The sequence below is a fragment of the Rhinatrema bivittatum genome, chromosome 13 (genome assembly GCF_901001135.1).
Source record: "Rhinatrema bivittatum chromosome 13, aRhiBiv1.1, whole genome shotgun sequence".
NCBI classification, from domain to species: Eukaryota; Metazoa; Chordata; class Amphibia; order Gymnophiona; family Rhinatrematidae; genus Rhinatrema; species Rhinatrema bivittatum.
Genome location: NC_042627.1, coordinates 26,726,883 through 26,742,771, shown reverse-complemented (window position 1 = coordinate 26,742,771; position 15,889 = coordinate 26,726,883). Strand labels below are relative to the sequence as shown.

General features: G+C 40.2%; 1 protein-coding gene across 7 annotated transcripts in view; it reads right to left on the bottom strand.

Moving 5' to 3' along the window:
* HERC1 (HECT and RLD domain containing E3 ubiquitin protein ligase family member 1) overlaps nt 1-15,889 on the bottom strand; it is a 410,083-nt gene that overhangs the window by 212,133 nt on the left and 182,061 nt on the right. For all 7 annotated transcript variants that reach the window (XM_029575639.1, XM_029575640.1, XM_029575646.1 and 4 more), the window contains exons 32-37: nt 14,431-14,537; nt 13,609-13,719; nt 13,347-13,523; nt 11,670-11,909; nt 2,087-2,170; nt 1,436-1,938 (exon numbers count right to left, since the gene is read on the bottom strand). In XM_029575639.1, the coding sequence (XP_029431499.1) occupies nt 1,436-1,938; nt 2,087-2,170; nt 11,670-11,909; nt 13,347-13,523; nt 13,609-13,719; nt 14,431-14,537 (1,222 nt within the window). The remainder of the gene's footprint in view (nt 1-1,435; nt 1,939-2,086; nt 2,171-11,669; nt 11,910-13,346; nt 13,524-13,608; nt 13,720-14,430; nt 14,538-15,889) is intronic.

Sequence of the window (15,889 nt, the reverse complement as noted above, 5' to 3'; positions counted from 1 at the left end):
GGTTTTCTGAGTCACTAGATCACCAGCTGACAATTTTTTAATTTATGTTATAATTACATTTTTATAAATTTCTTATAGGTTTTAAAGCATAACACTGTGTAATCTGGAGCAATTTCAATATACCTGTGTTACGCAACTTTTGAAGGCAAAATTTACATACAATTTATTTTTTATTATTTATTATTTTTAATTTTTTTAACTGTTCATGTTTTTATGATTTTCTAATTGGTGTTATTTTAATACTTTTTAGTGTCTTCATAAACATATTGGAAAACTTCCTCTTTTAATGATTTCACATTAATGGATGAGGTAAAAATCTTACTACAATGTTAATAGAATATGTATCCTATATTTGATCTTTCAGTGGAACTTATTTTAAATATTTTTTTCAGATAGGTATGAGATAACTGTACTGTTTCCTGGCAATTGACATAATCTGTCATGAACAGGTAATAAGTGCCATGGTCTTTTTTTCTATATGGCTTTCTGTCCTTTTACTGTTCAGTCTTTTTTATATTAAGAATGTTTTATGTTAAGAATTCTTTTCTGTCTGTTGTTTTTTTATTGCATTTTGATTAAATGATATAATGTTTTATTTTAGCCCCTGAAGCAGCCCGTGGTCGGGTGAAACTCAGGCCTTGAGTCGGGCATTCACTGGAATATTGCCTCTTTAATAAAATATTTCTGAGGACTTCGGCTTCTTTGTTTTATATTCCTCACAATTTTATATGGAGACACCATGTAAGCACAAATGCTGTTTCTACCACGTAAGTGGGAGGATTTTAGTAGACGCTGACCGACGCAAGTGCCAGTTTCCCCAGTTCATTCCCAGTTCGCCCAGGTAAGGGATAAGACTTCCTAATCTCCCTAGTTAAATAACCTCCCTTTACCCTCTTAGCACCAACTCTTAAAAACCTGCTGTCTAACCTAGAAACTTTTGTTTTATTACTTACACGCCATCCATAGCAGTAATAAAGTTATGTGGCAGGGGACTCTGGCGCACCCTTGTGCGCATACTTACACTCACAGTTCAGGTTAAAGCCCAGGAACCCCCATTTCCTGCTCATGTCCCACCCGGACCATGCCCCACCCCTTTTCTGCAATTTATGTGTGCGCATACCAGGAGATACGTGCATACTCTGGCGCCTTTTAAAATCTGCAGGGCAAGACACACTCACGTATCTCCTATTTCTGGTGCGCACTGGGCTTTTAAAATTCACCCCTGTGTGAATGGTTGCAGTGTCCTGGTTTAACTCAAAGAAACACAGTATCTCTTTACCCTTTAACAATTCCAAATCTCTGAATTCCAAGCTTAAGTGTTACAAACAGAAATGAAACATGCTGGGGACACCTTCATTTAAAGTACTGAGTTTAGCATCCACGAGCTCCTAACTAATTTTTTCAGTTAAGGAATATGCAGCTCAACACATTTTACCTGATAGTAATCTCAGCTTCATCCCACTGGACTTTGGCGGATGTGCTGCCCTCTTTCACAACTCCAAGTAAGGTGGCATGGCGTCCTGTTTGCTTATGCACACATCGACCACCAACTCTAAGGCCAGCATCCACTCCACCAAGCACTGCTAGCACAGGCCACACCTCTACACAGAGTATCTTTAGCTGCAGCTCTGAAAGGTCAGCAAGACCATGCCTGCTATGTTTACTTTTCTCCTCCTCTTTATTCTCTTCTTGTTCCTCTCGGCTTTGAACCGAACGACTTTTCTTCAGCTTTTGCCCTTCTTTAAGGCATGTTTTGATTTTGTGTAGCCGGTCTATCATTTTTTTATTAATGCAATGTGTCCACCGGTCTGTGCGGTGTAAGATGCGGATAAGTTGCACTGTTGCCTCTGCCAACACTGCAGCTACAGGGCTGCAGATAGGGTCACCAGGGAGCAAGTCTCTAGGTGTGCCACGCATTTGCATATCACAAATTTTCACCTAGGTATAAAACAGAAGAGTCTGATACTATTTGAGTCTGTAAACATTTGCTATGATGAATAACATCTCTACTACAAGCAGTTCTGAAATTTGAAAATATTTTTTCTTTTTTTTTTTTTTTTTTTTAATATACATGAATTATTATTACCTTTTCTCCTGGGTTGCTGCTATAGAACATTACACAAGGGTGCAACTCTGCCGCATCCACATCTTCAAAAGCCAATTTAGGTTCCTTGATGAAAATAAAAACAAGTATGCAATATATACACACATGAAAAAGGTTTATATATATATACACACACATTTTTAAATCTATTACAAATCATAGAATAATTTCATAGCAGTCAATTAGTTTTGAATACTGTGGGACCACTATACAAACTGAAGATCCTCTGTACTTTCACAAACTGGCCTAAAAGCTACAAAATTTGAGCTTGTGATTACACAAAAATTGTACTATATAAATTAAAGTCTTTTCATGCATTTCAAAGTAGTAAAAAAATGAGGCTGTTTATTTGTACCAAGTGTTCTCTGAAGACAGCAGATCACCAGTCACAGAAATGACCATGCTCGACACCAAATGGATAGGAACTTCTAGAGATTTCAGGAAAAGGCAATAAAGCCTTTCACTGTGCATTTGCAATAGTTCCTGAGCTGGGATGGCCCCACAGCTCCTCTGAATTTCATTTAATTAGCTTTGACTGGGTGAAGAACTCTGATGGGGTGGTGGGTGAGTTTGCTTGACTGATAAATTGCCTTCCTCGGAGGATACTTGTTACAGGTTACTTTGCTTTCTCTGAAGACAGGTTTGCCAAGACACACAAGTGGGTTTTTTTTGGTTTTTTTAAATTCACAAGACTTAAAAAAATAAAAAAATAACCAAAACAAAAACAGTGCACAGAAAAGGTACAGGAAAGGGCAACAAAATCGATAAAGGAAATGGAAAAGCTCTCTTATTGAAAAAGGCTAAACAGATTACGGCTCTTTAGCTTGGAAAAGAGACAGAGGGGATATGATTGAAATTTATAAAATCTAGAGTGGGGTGGAACAAGTAAATAAGGAACAGTTATTTACCCTTTCAAACAAAACAAGGACTAGGGTACACTACATGAAACTAGAAATCAAAAATTTAAAACAAATTATTGGAAATATTTTTCCACTCAGCACACATTCAAACAATGGAATATGTTGCTGGAGAATGTGATCAAAGCAACTAGTATAGTGGAGTTCAAAAGAGGATTGGACAAGCTCCTGAAGGAAAAATCCATAAACAGTTATTAGTCGGGAAGACTTGGGAAAGCCAGCGCTTATCCTTGGGAGTGAGTTACAAGAAACAGATAGACCACCGGGAATTTGCCGGGTATTTGTGACCACGACAGGCCATTGTCTGAGAGAATGCTGGGCTTGATGAACTTTGGTCTAACCCAGCATGGCACTTATGTTCCCAAGCAACATGGTAACAAAGCGTTTTATAGCTGGCTATGGAAAAATCTTGAAGCTTCTTGGACAAGGTCAGGAAACTAGATGAGGAAAAACAGAGTATTTTCTTCTTTACTGATGATGGCCCAAAAAAAAACCCAAAACAAAAGAAAAATCCCAGCAGAGATGATGGAAAACAAAATAACTAAAATTGCCACAAAACCAATTAGGGCAACAACTAAGGATATTCTGGTAGAGGAATTAGTAAAGCAAAGTTGCTTAACTATAACAGATGTTCTCCATAGACAGCAGGAGAATTCACACATGTGGATGATGTCATTCAATGGTGCTGACGCAGAACATGCTCTCTCAGAGCTCAGCCAGACCTAGAAGCCTCTCTCCTCAGACCCTCTATAAGAGAAACTTCAACTCTACAGGGAGGAGGATGGGATTGTGTGGCTGAATTGTTCTGCCGCATATGGAGAAAACTTGTTACAGGTAAACAACTGCCTTCTCCATGGACAAGCAGGACTAACGTCAGTCACACAAATAAGAACTCCCCAAGCTGAGGGTTGCAAAGATTCATTTTTAGATTGTTTTCATAATAGAGAAATTGCAACCCAGATTTGAAAAGGTTGGAGGGAGAGTTGAAGCAGTTAGTTGAACAAACTTGAGTGCTGCCTGACCTAAACTACTATCCCATCTGGAGGCATCTTCAAAGCAGTAATGTTTAACAAACATACGGCTAGAAGACCAAGTAGCAGTCATGTGATTTTTTTTCTACTGAAGCTGAGCAAAGATGTGCTAAAGAAGTTGCAGTAGCTCAGACTTGGTGTGCTTTTACTGTTTTGCCACATTGGAGCCTGATTTAGCTTAGTGATAGGAAATTCAGTCAGCTATTCATGTGGATAGAGTTTGTTTGGTTACCATAACTCATCATTTCAATGAGTTAAAGGATATGAACCACTGGGACTATTTCTTTTTAGGATGTTAGCTTGCTAAGTAAAACAGTAAAGCCCTTCTACAGTCCAGTGTATGAAGTGCTTCTTCACCTTTATTGGCATCCAGTTCTGGAAAGAAGGTTGGCAAAATTATGGAATTGGTTTAAATGAAAACAAGTTGACTTATTGTAAACTGTATTCTTTGTAGACAGCAGGATGAATTAGCCATGACATGTGGGCAACGTTATTCAATAGCGATGAACTGACAACCTTCTGCAGCAGTGCTCTGGGGCTAAACATAGTTTCTCTTGGCCTGGTGTGCTACCTGCATCTCCTCAGTATTTCTGTCTCCAGCAGATAGAGGTGATGCAAAACCTGCGCTCTGCACTTTTTTTTTTATTAGGTGGAGGCTAATCTTGAGAAAAAAAAAAAAAAATAAAAAAAAAAAATATATATATATAGAACAGTGACAGGAGAGACAGAGAGTAAAGTTTTTTACCAAAAAAAAAGCAAAGGAGAGTTTTTGCAGATCAAGCAGAGCAGAGGATCCAGCCTCCCAGGGGGAAGGCAGGTCTCAGGGAGACTATCCCTCCTGGTAGCAGGCAATTCTGGAGCTGGGGTTGGTGATCCTGCCTGGCTCCACTATGGTAAGACTCCAAGGGTGATACCGGTAGACCGGTCCCTCCCTCTCAGTCCCGGTCGGCTCGAAGCAAAAAAAAAAAAAGAATTGAAAGGTGCAGCTACCAAGGTAATAAGTGTGCAACAGGAGTGGACACTGTTAACAAATACCATCCTAGAAGCACAGTCGAGATATATTCCATGCATTAAGAAAGGTGGAAGGAATGCCAAACAAATGTGGTATGGTTAAAAGGTGACATGAAAGAGGCTATTTTAGCCAAAAGAAGGAAAAAGCATAAGCATTGGCAAGTTAAATGTAAAATATTATTAAGACCGGCTAAAAGTTTGAAAAGAAGTTGGACATAGTTTTTGTCTCTAATTATAAAAACTTTTAAAAATATATCCGAAGCTGGAAGCCTGCGAAGAAGTCAGTTGGACCGTTAGATGATCCAGGGGTTAAAGACACACTTAGGAAGGATAAGGCCATCACGGAAAGACTAAATGAATTCTTTGCTTTGGTGTTTACCGAGGAGGATGTTGGAGAGATACATGTTCCAGAGATGGTTTTCAAACGTGATAATTCAGATGAACTGGTGAAGATACAGAGAAGGGTGACCAAAATGATAAAAAGGATGGAACAGCTCCCCTGTGAAGAAAGGTTGAAGAAGTATGGGCTGTTCAGCTTGGAGAAGCAATGACTGAGGGGGAATATGATAGAGGTCTTGAACGAGTAGATGTGAATCGGTTATTTACACTTACGAATAACAGAAGGACTAGGGGGTACTCCATGAAGTTAGCAAGTAGCACATTTAAGGCTAATCGGAGAAAATTCTTTTTCACTCAACACACAATTAAGCTCTGGAATTTGTTGCCAGAAAATGTGGTTAGAGCAGTTAGTGTTGCTGGGTTTAAAAAAGGTTTGGATAAGTTCTTGGAGGAGAAGTCCATTAACTGCTATTAATCAAGTTGACTTAGGGAATGGCCTCTGCTCTTACTGGCATCAGTAGCATGGGATCTTCTTAGTTTTTGGGTACTTGCCAGGTTCTTGTGGTCTGGTTTGGCCCTGTTGGAAACAGGATGCTGAACTTGTTGGACCCTTGGTCTGACCCAGCATGGTAATTTCTTATGTTCTAACTGACCCAAATCATGGCGAACCTGGAAGATGTAGTAGGCCAGATTGAAAAATTGAAGAGTAGCAAACCAGGTGGACCGGATGGTATATATCCTGAAAGAACTCAAAAATGAAATTTCAGACCTATTACAAGTAATCTGTAACCTATCATAAAATCATTGATTGTACCTGAAGAAGTTGGCCCAATATAACCCCGAAATATCAAAAGGGCTCCAGAGGTGATCCGGGAAACTATAGACCAGTGAGTCTGATTTCAGTGCCGGGAAAAATCATGGAAACTATTATAAAGAATAGAATTGCAGAACATATAGACATACATGATTTAATGGGATACAGCCAGCATGGATTTACCCAAGGGAAGTCTTGCTTCTCAAATCTGCTACATTTTTTTTAAGGGGTGAATAAGCATGTGGATAAAGGTGAACTAGTAGATGTAGTGTATTTGAATTTTCAGAAGGCATTTGACAAAGTCCCTCATGAAAGGCTTCTAAGAAAACTAAAAATTCATGGGATAGGGGGAGATGTTCTTTTGTGGATTGCAAACTGGTTAAAAGACAGGACTAAATGGTCTATTTTCATAGTGGAATAAGGTAAACAGAGTGCCTCAGGGATCTGTACTTGGACTGGTGCTTTATAAAATATTTATAAATTTATTTAAGGCTTTTCTATACCGACATTATCAGGGAAATCATGCCGGTTTACATCGAACAAGGGAGAACAACAGTTACAAAAAACAGGGAGATGCGAAAGTAATATGCATAATGGAAAAGGAACAGAGGCATGAGTAAATGATCTGGAAAGGAATATGATTGAGGTAATCAAATTTGCTGACACAAAATTATTCAGAGTAGTTAAATCACAAGCGGATTGCAAGAGGACCTTGCGAGTCTGGAAGATTATGGCAGATGAAATATAATGTGGACAAGTGCAAGGTGATGCATATACAGGGAAAAATAACCCTTGCTGTAGTTACACAATGGTAGGTTCCATTTTATGGGTTACCACCCACAAAAAATGTGGGCATCATAGTTGATAGTACATTGAAATTGTCTGCTCAGTGTGCTGTGGTAGTCAAAAAAGCAAACGAATGTTAGGAATTATTAGGAAGGGAATGACAAAACGGAGGATGTCACAATGCCTCCATTGCTCAATGGTTAGGCTGCAGCTTGAATACTGTGTACAATTCTGGTCACTGCATCTCAAAAAGATATAACTGCACTGGAGAAGAGCGACCAAAATGATAAATGGCAGGGAACAGCTCCCCTATGAAGAAAAGCTAAGGAGGTTAGGGCTGTTCAGCTTTGAGAAGAGACGGTTGAGGGGGGATATCATAGGGTTCTACAAAATCATGAAAGGACCTGAACGGATACATGTGAAACGGTTATTTATTCTTTTGGATAATACAATTACTAGGGGCACTCCATGAAGTTAGCAATTAGCACATTTAAAAAATTGGAGAAAATTATTTTTCACTCAATGGAATTCGTTGCCAGACGATATGGTTAAAGCAGTTAGTGTAGCTGGGTTTAAAAAACAGTTTGGATAAGATCCTGATGGAGAAGTCCATAAACTGTTAATCAATAGAGAATAGCCACTACTTATTGCCGGCATTAGTAGCATGAGATCTATTTAATGTTTGGGTACTTGACAGGTATGTGTGACTTGGCTTGGCCACTGTTGGAGACAGAATGCTGGGCTTAATGGACCCTTGGTCTGACCCAGTATAGCGAATGTTATGTTCTCATGATTCTGACTGCTTTGTTACAGATCACTAAAGCTTTCCTGATTGTACTTGCATCCAACCAAATGATGAATCACAAGGCCTCCAACACTGAACACAGGCCCCACACCATCTGTCCAAACCCTTTAGATTGGTATCAGTTGCCACTTTGATCCAGACAGGAATTTCAAAAACTCTACTCCATTGGATGAGATGCCCTCAGGAAGGACCTGATCTGGCCTCCCCAGGAAAAGGCAATCAGATTTCAAAATCATCTTGACTGAGGATTCCACCACAACCGAAGAGCTGTCTGTAATGGACTCATGCGAACAGCAAAAACTCAAAACACTGAAAACAGGACCGCAATGTCAGAACCTAGTTGATGGCAACACCGAAGTCTGGCAGTGCACTATCTGGATTTCTTACTACCATTCTATGAAGGTGGCACGTATACAATCCAACAGTAGAGACAGTTGAAAGTTGCTCTTGGGGAGATGGACTAACCTCCTGCCACAATGGAAGAACACTTCGAGAGGCCACTATGCTCTCCTGATGCAACCTCTCTATTACACATTGAACCTCTAAATAAGGGCGGACAGTCACTTCATAGCATAATGATGCAACAGGGTCACCATTTCCTCTGAAAAGGACTCTGGAGATGCTTCCAACCTTGAGGGTATACACCGTCCCAGGACTGTAAGGTGAAGAAATGCTGATGTTCCTTCCCAAGTGGGATGGGACGATAACTTTCATTTCTTCCAAAGAAACCAGAAATACACCTTTCTGCAACACCACAGGTGCAGATACTCAGGCTCCTATTCTCACAGACCAGAATGAGATGAAAGGACCCTCCTTTTCCAAAGAATAATAAAGGAAATTGAGCTGCAATCCGATCTCTCAAAACTAGGAGCCTCACCAGCAAGCCAAGAGGCCTGCCAAGCATGGATTTTACAGACTCTTGACCTCTGCCCAGGCCAAGGGGGTGAGGGGTGGGGGAAAGCAGAAAGCAGTCAGACTCAGGTGCAAACTCTCCAGCACTTGCCTGAAAGCAGCTTTTCTATCTGCATGACAAAAAGCAGAATTTCAACCCACTCTCACCGCGAGCAAATCACTGCCCAGCTGATCAAGCTGCCTGGCTCCCTGCAGACTTCAGCTAAGGCCAGAGCTTCTTTTCACTGTTTTGTTTTGGTTTTTTTTTTTAAAGAAACAGACCCCTTAAGAAGTCTAAGTTACCCCTTAAAAGATGGAATATTTTCCTTGCAAACTCTTCTGCCAATAAGGAGCCCAGAAAGAAAGAGGGAGAAGGTGACAGGGAGGGAGCCAGCACCACTAGCTATCAAACCCTCCTCAGTACCAGGGTACAAAGCAATGAAGGGTCACTGACCCCCTGCTTGCTCTTATTCCACCAAGGGGATGGTCCCAATCCAAGACCTAACACTCCTGGGAGCAATTTGGATTTTCTAGTCCAACTGCAGGTTTTGCACCTCTACCATCTGCTGGAGACAGAGAATATTGAGCAATTGCAGGTGGCACACTGTCTTATGCACCAGCAGTACTGCAAAGCTTTTCTTATCTTATCTGTTTCCATCTGTTGGTAGGGGAGAAAAACCTAGCTGTCTGGACTGATCTGGGGACGATAAGGAACACAGTTTTCAACAACTTCAACAGATCATCACTGAACAAATCCCAAGTGCTTGGAGAGATAAGTATTGGATTTTCTCCTTGGATACTGCCCAACCCAAGGGACTTAAGCTAAGAAATCACTTAGCACAGTATATGCTAAAGCACTAGTCCAGTAGTCTTTCAATAATAGACAGGTGTTTCTTGTTGGACTACACAGTTTTCTATATTACAGTAAATGAAATGGAGAATACCATGAATGAAGAAAGAGAAGCAACAAACTTTATATAACCATGTGATTGATTACGTTTTGGATATCATCTCATGGGAGAGTGACACAATGAGAAGTGACTGGTTCAAGGTGAATGAGTAGAGTATTTTGTTTTGTGCAGATCCATTTCATTGTTTGAAAGTAACTTATACTAAACCCTGAGACAGAGGATGTTCAAAACATACTGGTCATGTTAGGTTTGAGAAGATGAATACGCATTATGATTTCGGCATTTTCAACTTTCATCTATGCAAGTTTTTTGAGCTAAATACCTTCTAAACATATTTTAGCTCCAAAATTTAATTGCAAGTATTGCTTCATATGAGACATTAGCAGGTCTTGGTGCTTATGTCAAGAAGATACCTACTTCTACATTTTTTTTAAGACACTCAAAAGGAAAACAAAAAAAAAAAAAAAAAGAAAAAACAAATGAGAAGAATTGAAAAAATGACTTGAAAAAGACAAGTGGCTGTGAAGACAGCAATACATTCTTTTTGGTAGCAGAAGAAAAGATGATTTTTTTTCTAGTTTCGATTATAGAAACTTGCTCTAAATGCCCCAAACTCCATATTCCACCCATTACAACTACTACAAAATGCGGAAGTATGGATGCTTTTTGGAAAAAATTAAAATACAATCATAGTACACCAATGTTGGCTGTGCTGCATTGGCTCCCAATACAGTCGAGGATAAAATATAAAGCACTAATGCTGATGCATAAATTAATCAATTATGATAAAGTATCCTGGTTGGGCACTGCTTTACAGATTATACACTCTAGCCAGAACACTGATACCAGTATATTTTTTAAAACTCTAAAGACCTGGATTTTAAACAGTGAGATATCCAGAGGGCTTCGAAGAGTTAAAATGGCAATGATCATCTCACAGCATGAACGGCATTGTTTTATTGCTGTGTATGTGCAATTATGATGTTGTGTATTCTTGGAAACCTATATGCTATGTTATAAACTGCTGTGATTCATTTAGAGCAGGTGGTATAGAAATATTTCAAAATAAACATAAGGAGACCTGCACAGTGGTGGCAGCACAGGAATACCTGTTCATTTTATAACGACTTCTAGTGTTTCTGAGCTCTGAAAGCATATTCCATGTCAGCACCATCAAATGACATTAACCCATATATGCAGTTGACAGTCTAGCTTGTCTATAGAGAAAAAGGCCTGAAGGAGTTTCCTCTGTAGGAAAACTACAGGACTACAGAAAAATCTCATTAAATAGGCTCCCCAGACAAAATCGAGGGCAGTTATGGGGCTGCTGCAGCACAGGAGGAACTTCTGTACATATGCAGTGAAAGGCTTTTGCCTTTTCTAGAAAGCTCTGGATGTTTGTTTGGCAGAGAGTGGTTATGTGACTCACTTATCAGATTTGGTGACCTGTGTATTTTCAAGGAAAGGTTCCAGCAAAAATAGACCTGCTGGCCTCATTTCTGTATGGAAAAGAGGCTGCAAAACACTTAGAAAAAATTCATCTGTGGGAAGCAATGAAAACAGCAACATAGTACCATCTAAGCTTTGCCTAGCAATTTAGGAGCTATGTGCTCTTTTCTCATTTTAGTATGGGCAGAACACATTTCTGAAATAATAAACAGTACCACGAAACCCTAGGTGTCCAGACAGGTGAAATCTCATAGCTAATAAAATCAGTTTGCTTTGTTGCACTGATTTCTATACAATGAATCAAATTATAGTATCAACTATAAACCATGAATTTACTTATGACAGTATGATAGCTCAGCTTTGATCTGAATTTTTGCTTTATACTGTTAATTTTACTGCTGCCTTCTAACAATGGATTTTAAAAAATTTACAGTACAAACATGGTGAAAAAATGCAATTAACTATATTCTCTATAATTTGTAAAATACATCACTGTATGCTGTTCATAGTTGGCATTTAGTTCTTGGTTGCCAATTGTTTTATTCTATATCAGAATAACTTTATTCTACCTTTTGTCATGAACACAAAATTAGGTAAAGTGTATATAGTACCTCTCCATTTTTACCGAAGGAAATAGTTCTAGCCTCCATATCCAACACACAGGTAATGAAATCTCCTTGCGTAAAACTGGACAGTGTCAGAGTCTGTTCACCATTATGGTACAGGTTTCCACTATAGGCTCTATACAACCACATATCAGAGGTAGTACGATGATTGAAGTCATGTACAGGCCAACGAGATACTCCAACACATGTGCCTTCATTGCCTCTGTTTTCTTTCACAATATAAAACTAAAAATGAAAAAAAACATATTAATGGTGTGAGAAACAGTCAGACCATACAAACTACTAGGTAGAGGGTACTATTTTCACATGCAGAGGTGCACAGAAGGGTAGAGTTAATGGGCAGAAAAAAGAACAAGAATTATACAGAAAGGCGGCAGACCAGAAATGTAATAGATGAATAGGACACAAATAAGGTGACAAAAAGTAAAAGGCAAGGACAAATGTTTACCAGGAAGTAAGGGGGAGGAAGCAAGAGATGAAAAGAAAAAAAGTTACCAATATTAGAGAAAAGAAGAACAAGTGGCAGAATGTAAAACAGCACAGAGCATGAAGAAGCATGCTTTGCAAGCTGTTCCTGGAACCCGCCTCAAACCAGTGTGCTTTTCTGGATATCCACAATGAATGTACACGAGATGGATTTGCATGCTCTGCTTCCACTGCATTCAAATCTCTCTCATGCATATTCATTGTGGATATACTGAAAACCAGACTGGCTACGGGATATTCCAGGAACAGAATTTTATTCTTCAATGCTGCGGTAATACAGTAATGTCAAACTCTCATGCAACACACGTGCAGTGCCAACCACTACAGCGGCACACTTATGCTATCATCCAAGGAGCAGCGAGGAAACACCATTTAAAGAGTGCATTATCTGCAGGGACTTATAGTTGTTCTTCAGTGAACACTGTGCATGTTAACATTAAATAGTGAAATTTATTTTAATTTTTAGTGTGATATGTTAGATATATATGCAATATAAAATCCTGGACCAATCTAAGGGCCTCATTTACTAAGCATATTTCTCATAGACACAGTTTGGGAGAAAAGCTTTAGTAAATCAGGCCCCAAGTCAAAAAGAAAACTACTCCAATTGCAACTCAAAATATATAAAACTGTCATGCACACAGGGGTCTCGGCACTAGGGATGTGCATTGTTTTTTTGACGGATGAAAATATCATACAATATTTTCTAATCCGTCATGTATCGGGGGTCCCCGAAAATGATAGGAAAACCCCACGAAATTTTCATGTGGTTTTCTTAACGCTTTGGGGGGGGGGGGGAGAAAGGGCACACAGAAAAAAAACAAAACCCAAACCCACCCCAACCCTTTAGATCTAATTATTTACCATCCCCCACCCTCCCAACCCCACTAAAACTTTCCTAAAGTACCTGATGGTTCAGCGGGGGTCCCGGGAGTGTTCTCCCACTCTCGGGCCTTCAGCTGCCACTAATCAAAATGGCACCGATGGCCCTTTGCCCTTATCATGTGACAGGGGCTATCTGTGCCATTAGCCAGCCCCTATCACATGGAGCAATGGATGGCCTGTGCCATTTTTTTTTAAAGTTTGGTAGATATGGGAAGGTTAAAGGGAAATACTTCTAAACTAAAGGTGAATAAAAATTATATTAACATTTAACACAATTTCATATCTAAGTACCTTCCACTGGTAACATCCAGATGTGACTCCAGTTGATGCCAACCCGTATCCTTTGCCTCCACTGCCATGAGTTAAAATCTGTCCATTCTCCACTAAACAGCATTGGGCTTTCTCAGGGTCAAAGGACACTTCCTGTATAGGCAGATTCTCATCCTCCTCTTCTGGCTCTCCTTGCTTCTGTTAGAAATGAATCAAAGCACACATTTGAAGCTCCTGTACTCCTGGATGTAATCTTAGTGAAGTAACAGCGTAGGTTTATTACCTGTAGCTTCATTTCTTGCTCTCTTTCCTTGATTTGAATTACATGCTTTGCCTGAGCTACAGGAGTCTCCCACATACAGTCAGACAGTAATGAGAACAAGCGTTCAACCACCTGTTACATTAAAATATCAGTGAAAAGATAAAGATCCCAACATATTATTGACAACCAATAAGATGTAGTAATACTGATCTTTCTATCAGCTTGCTTACTTATAATAGCCGTTTAGAAAACATATCTGAAACACTGCCTGCTGCACCCTGTTTGACCATTAAAATACTTCCATCTTGTCTAACAGCTCACACAAGACGCTTTATGCTGGTTAGATATAAAGCACACCCTTTCTTAATGGTTAAGCTCAGTGCTGTGCACAGCACTGTACATATCATTAGTGTTACATAAAATAAGAAGGAAGAGGAAATTCTCTCGTTGCCCTGGTTGAAACAGGGGTTGAAAACAATTGGTCCAAGGGAAGCACTATGCATCCCCTGGAGGTGTGTGATATGTGCAAGTGCTCTCTACATTCCAAGCTCAGAATGCTTCTACTAAGTTTTATGACTTGGAGGGGCTCCTCAAATCAGTTATTCTTGGAGGCAAACTAGTTCATAAACAATGATTTAAGAACATCCGTAAGCAAAATTTACACATTGTCCAGAAATAGTTGCTGCAATTCTTTTTTTTTTTCTAGCAGTTCTATTCATAAAATGTGTTGCAAGAGTTTGCTATTATATGCTTTGGGTGACATTAACAGTATGGTGGAATAGAAAGTAAATGCATATTAATAAACTGTAAAATGTGATGACTAAAATTAGTTTGCAAACACACCTGTGACATCTGATCGTCCTCCACATTAGATTCACAAGCAGGTAGCACAGCTTCCAATACATGCAGCGCAAGAAGCCTGGTCCTTAGGTTTCCAACCAGAGGAACACCTATGGGAAGAAGTTATTAAGTGATGGAAATATACACACAGCATTTGAACAGAAACCTAGCACAGATTTGACATAGCCAAAGGATATTAAAAACAGTTAAACAAAGAGGACAAGATCTTCAGAGGGATAGCTGTGGTAGTCTGGTGCAGCAAAAAAGACATGAGGCGGGTGGCACCTTATAGACTAACCAATTTATTGAGGCATGAGCTTTTGAGGACACTTTGTAAGATGTATTAAAAGCTCATGCCTCAATAAATTGGTTAGTCTATAAGGTGCCACCCGCCTCTTGTCATAAATGGGACAGTATTCAAGCTGCCTGCTGCTGCGTCCGGTGCTAGACGGCTTCGCCCTGTTTGCCTCACCTTGTTCACGGCTCCTCCCGCATCCCTAGGGAAAATGGCTGTCTCGCCGCATCTACAAGTCGACCTCTCCGGCGTCCCTGGAACGGGTATGGTGCCGCCTCCCACCATGCTCCTCCCAAGGGTCTACTAGGGTGCGCGCACGCACGCCATCCACATCTTTATTCCAGCATTGGCGCGAACCTCGGGGACGTCACGCCATCCGGGTATATAGCCTGTACTTAGTTGCTAGCTCGTTGAGTTAGCAAAGGATTGGTTTTGGCTGGTTCTAAGCTACTCTGCCGCTTCCTTGCTGCCGCTGGAAGCTCTCTCTGCCCTTCGGGGTATTGCTAACCTGGGTACCTGCTCCTCGGGGGCCCTCTGCTTTATTTCAGGTGCCTTACAGGGATCAGGTACTCGCTCCTCGAGGACCTGTTCTCCCTGCCTCGGTGCCGCTACTTAATTTCTTCAACCTGGTGGAATCACATACCAACAGCAACCATCTAGTGAGTAATCTAACTCTCAATCTATCTCATCCACAGTTTTACCTTGCTGGGAAACCTGCACCGGAATTCCCCTATACCAACAGGGTGAGAAGGGTCTCCTCTGCCGAGGGTCCCGAGACTGCTACTTCCAGACTACCTCACTACTGCCACCTCGGGTGGTACACTACAAGCTGTTTAATAAAAGAACTAAACTCTGTGTTTGTGCATCTGCGTTTAGCCCAGTACTGTGGCTCCTCCCCGTGGGCGTGATCATCTGCCACAGTACCCAAGAATCCACCTAAACATCACTTAACCATAACACCTGCATTGGCGCAAACGTTGCAGGTGCTGTCTATCCATTGGGTTTACATCAATAATCAAAGCAAAACTAAGTACATACAGTGCCCTGTAAAAATGTTCACACCATAGAACGTTTTCACATTCTGTCTCAAAAATACCATGCAAATGCATTAAAGTAGGAGTTTGTTTCACTGATCTACACAATATACTCTATACTTTCATCCTGATA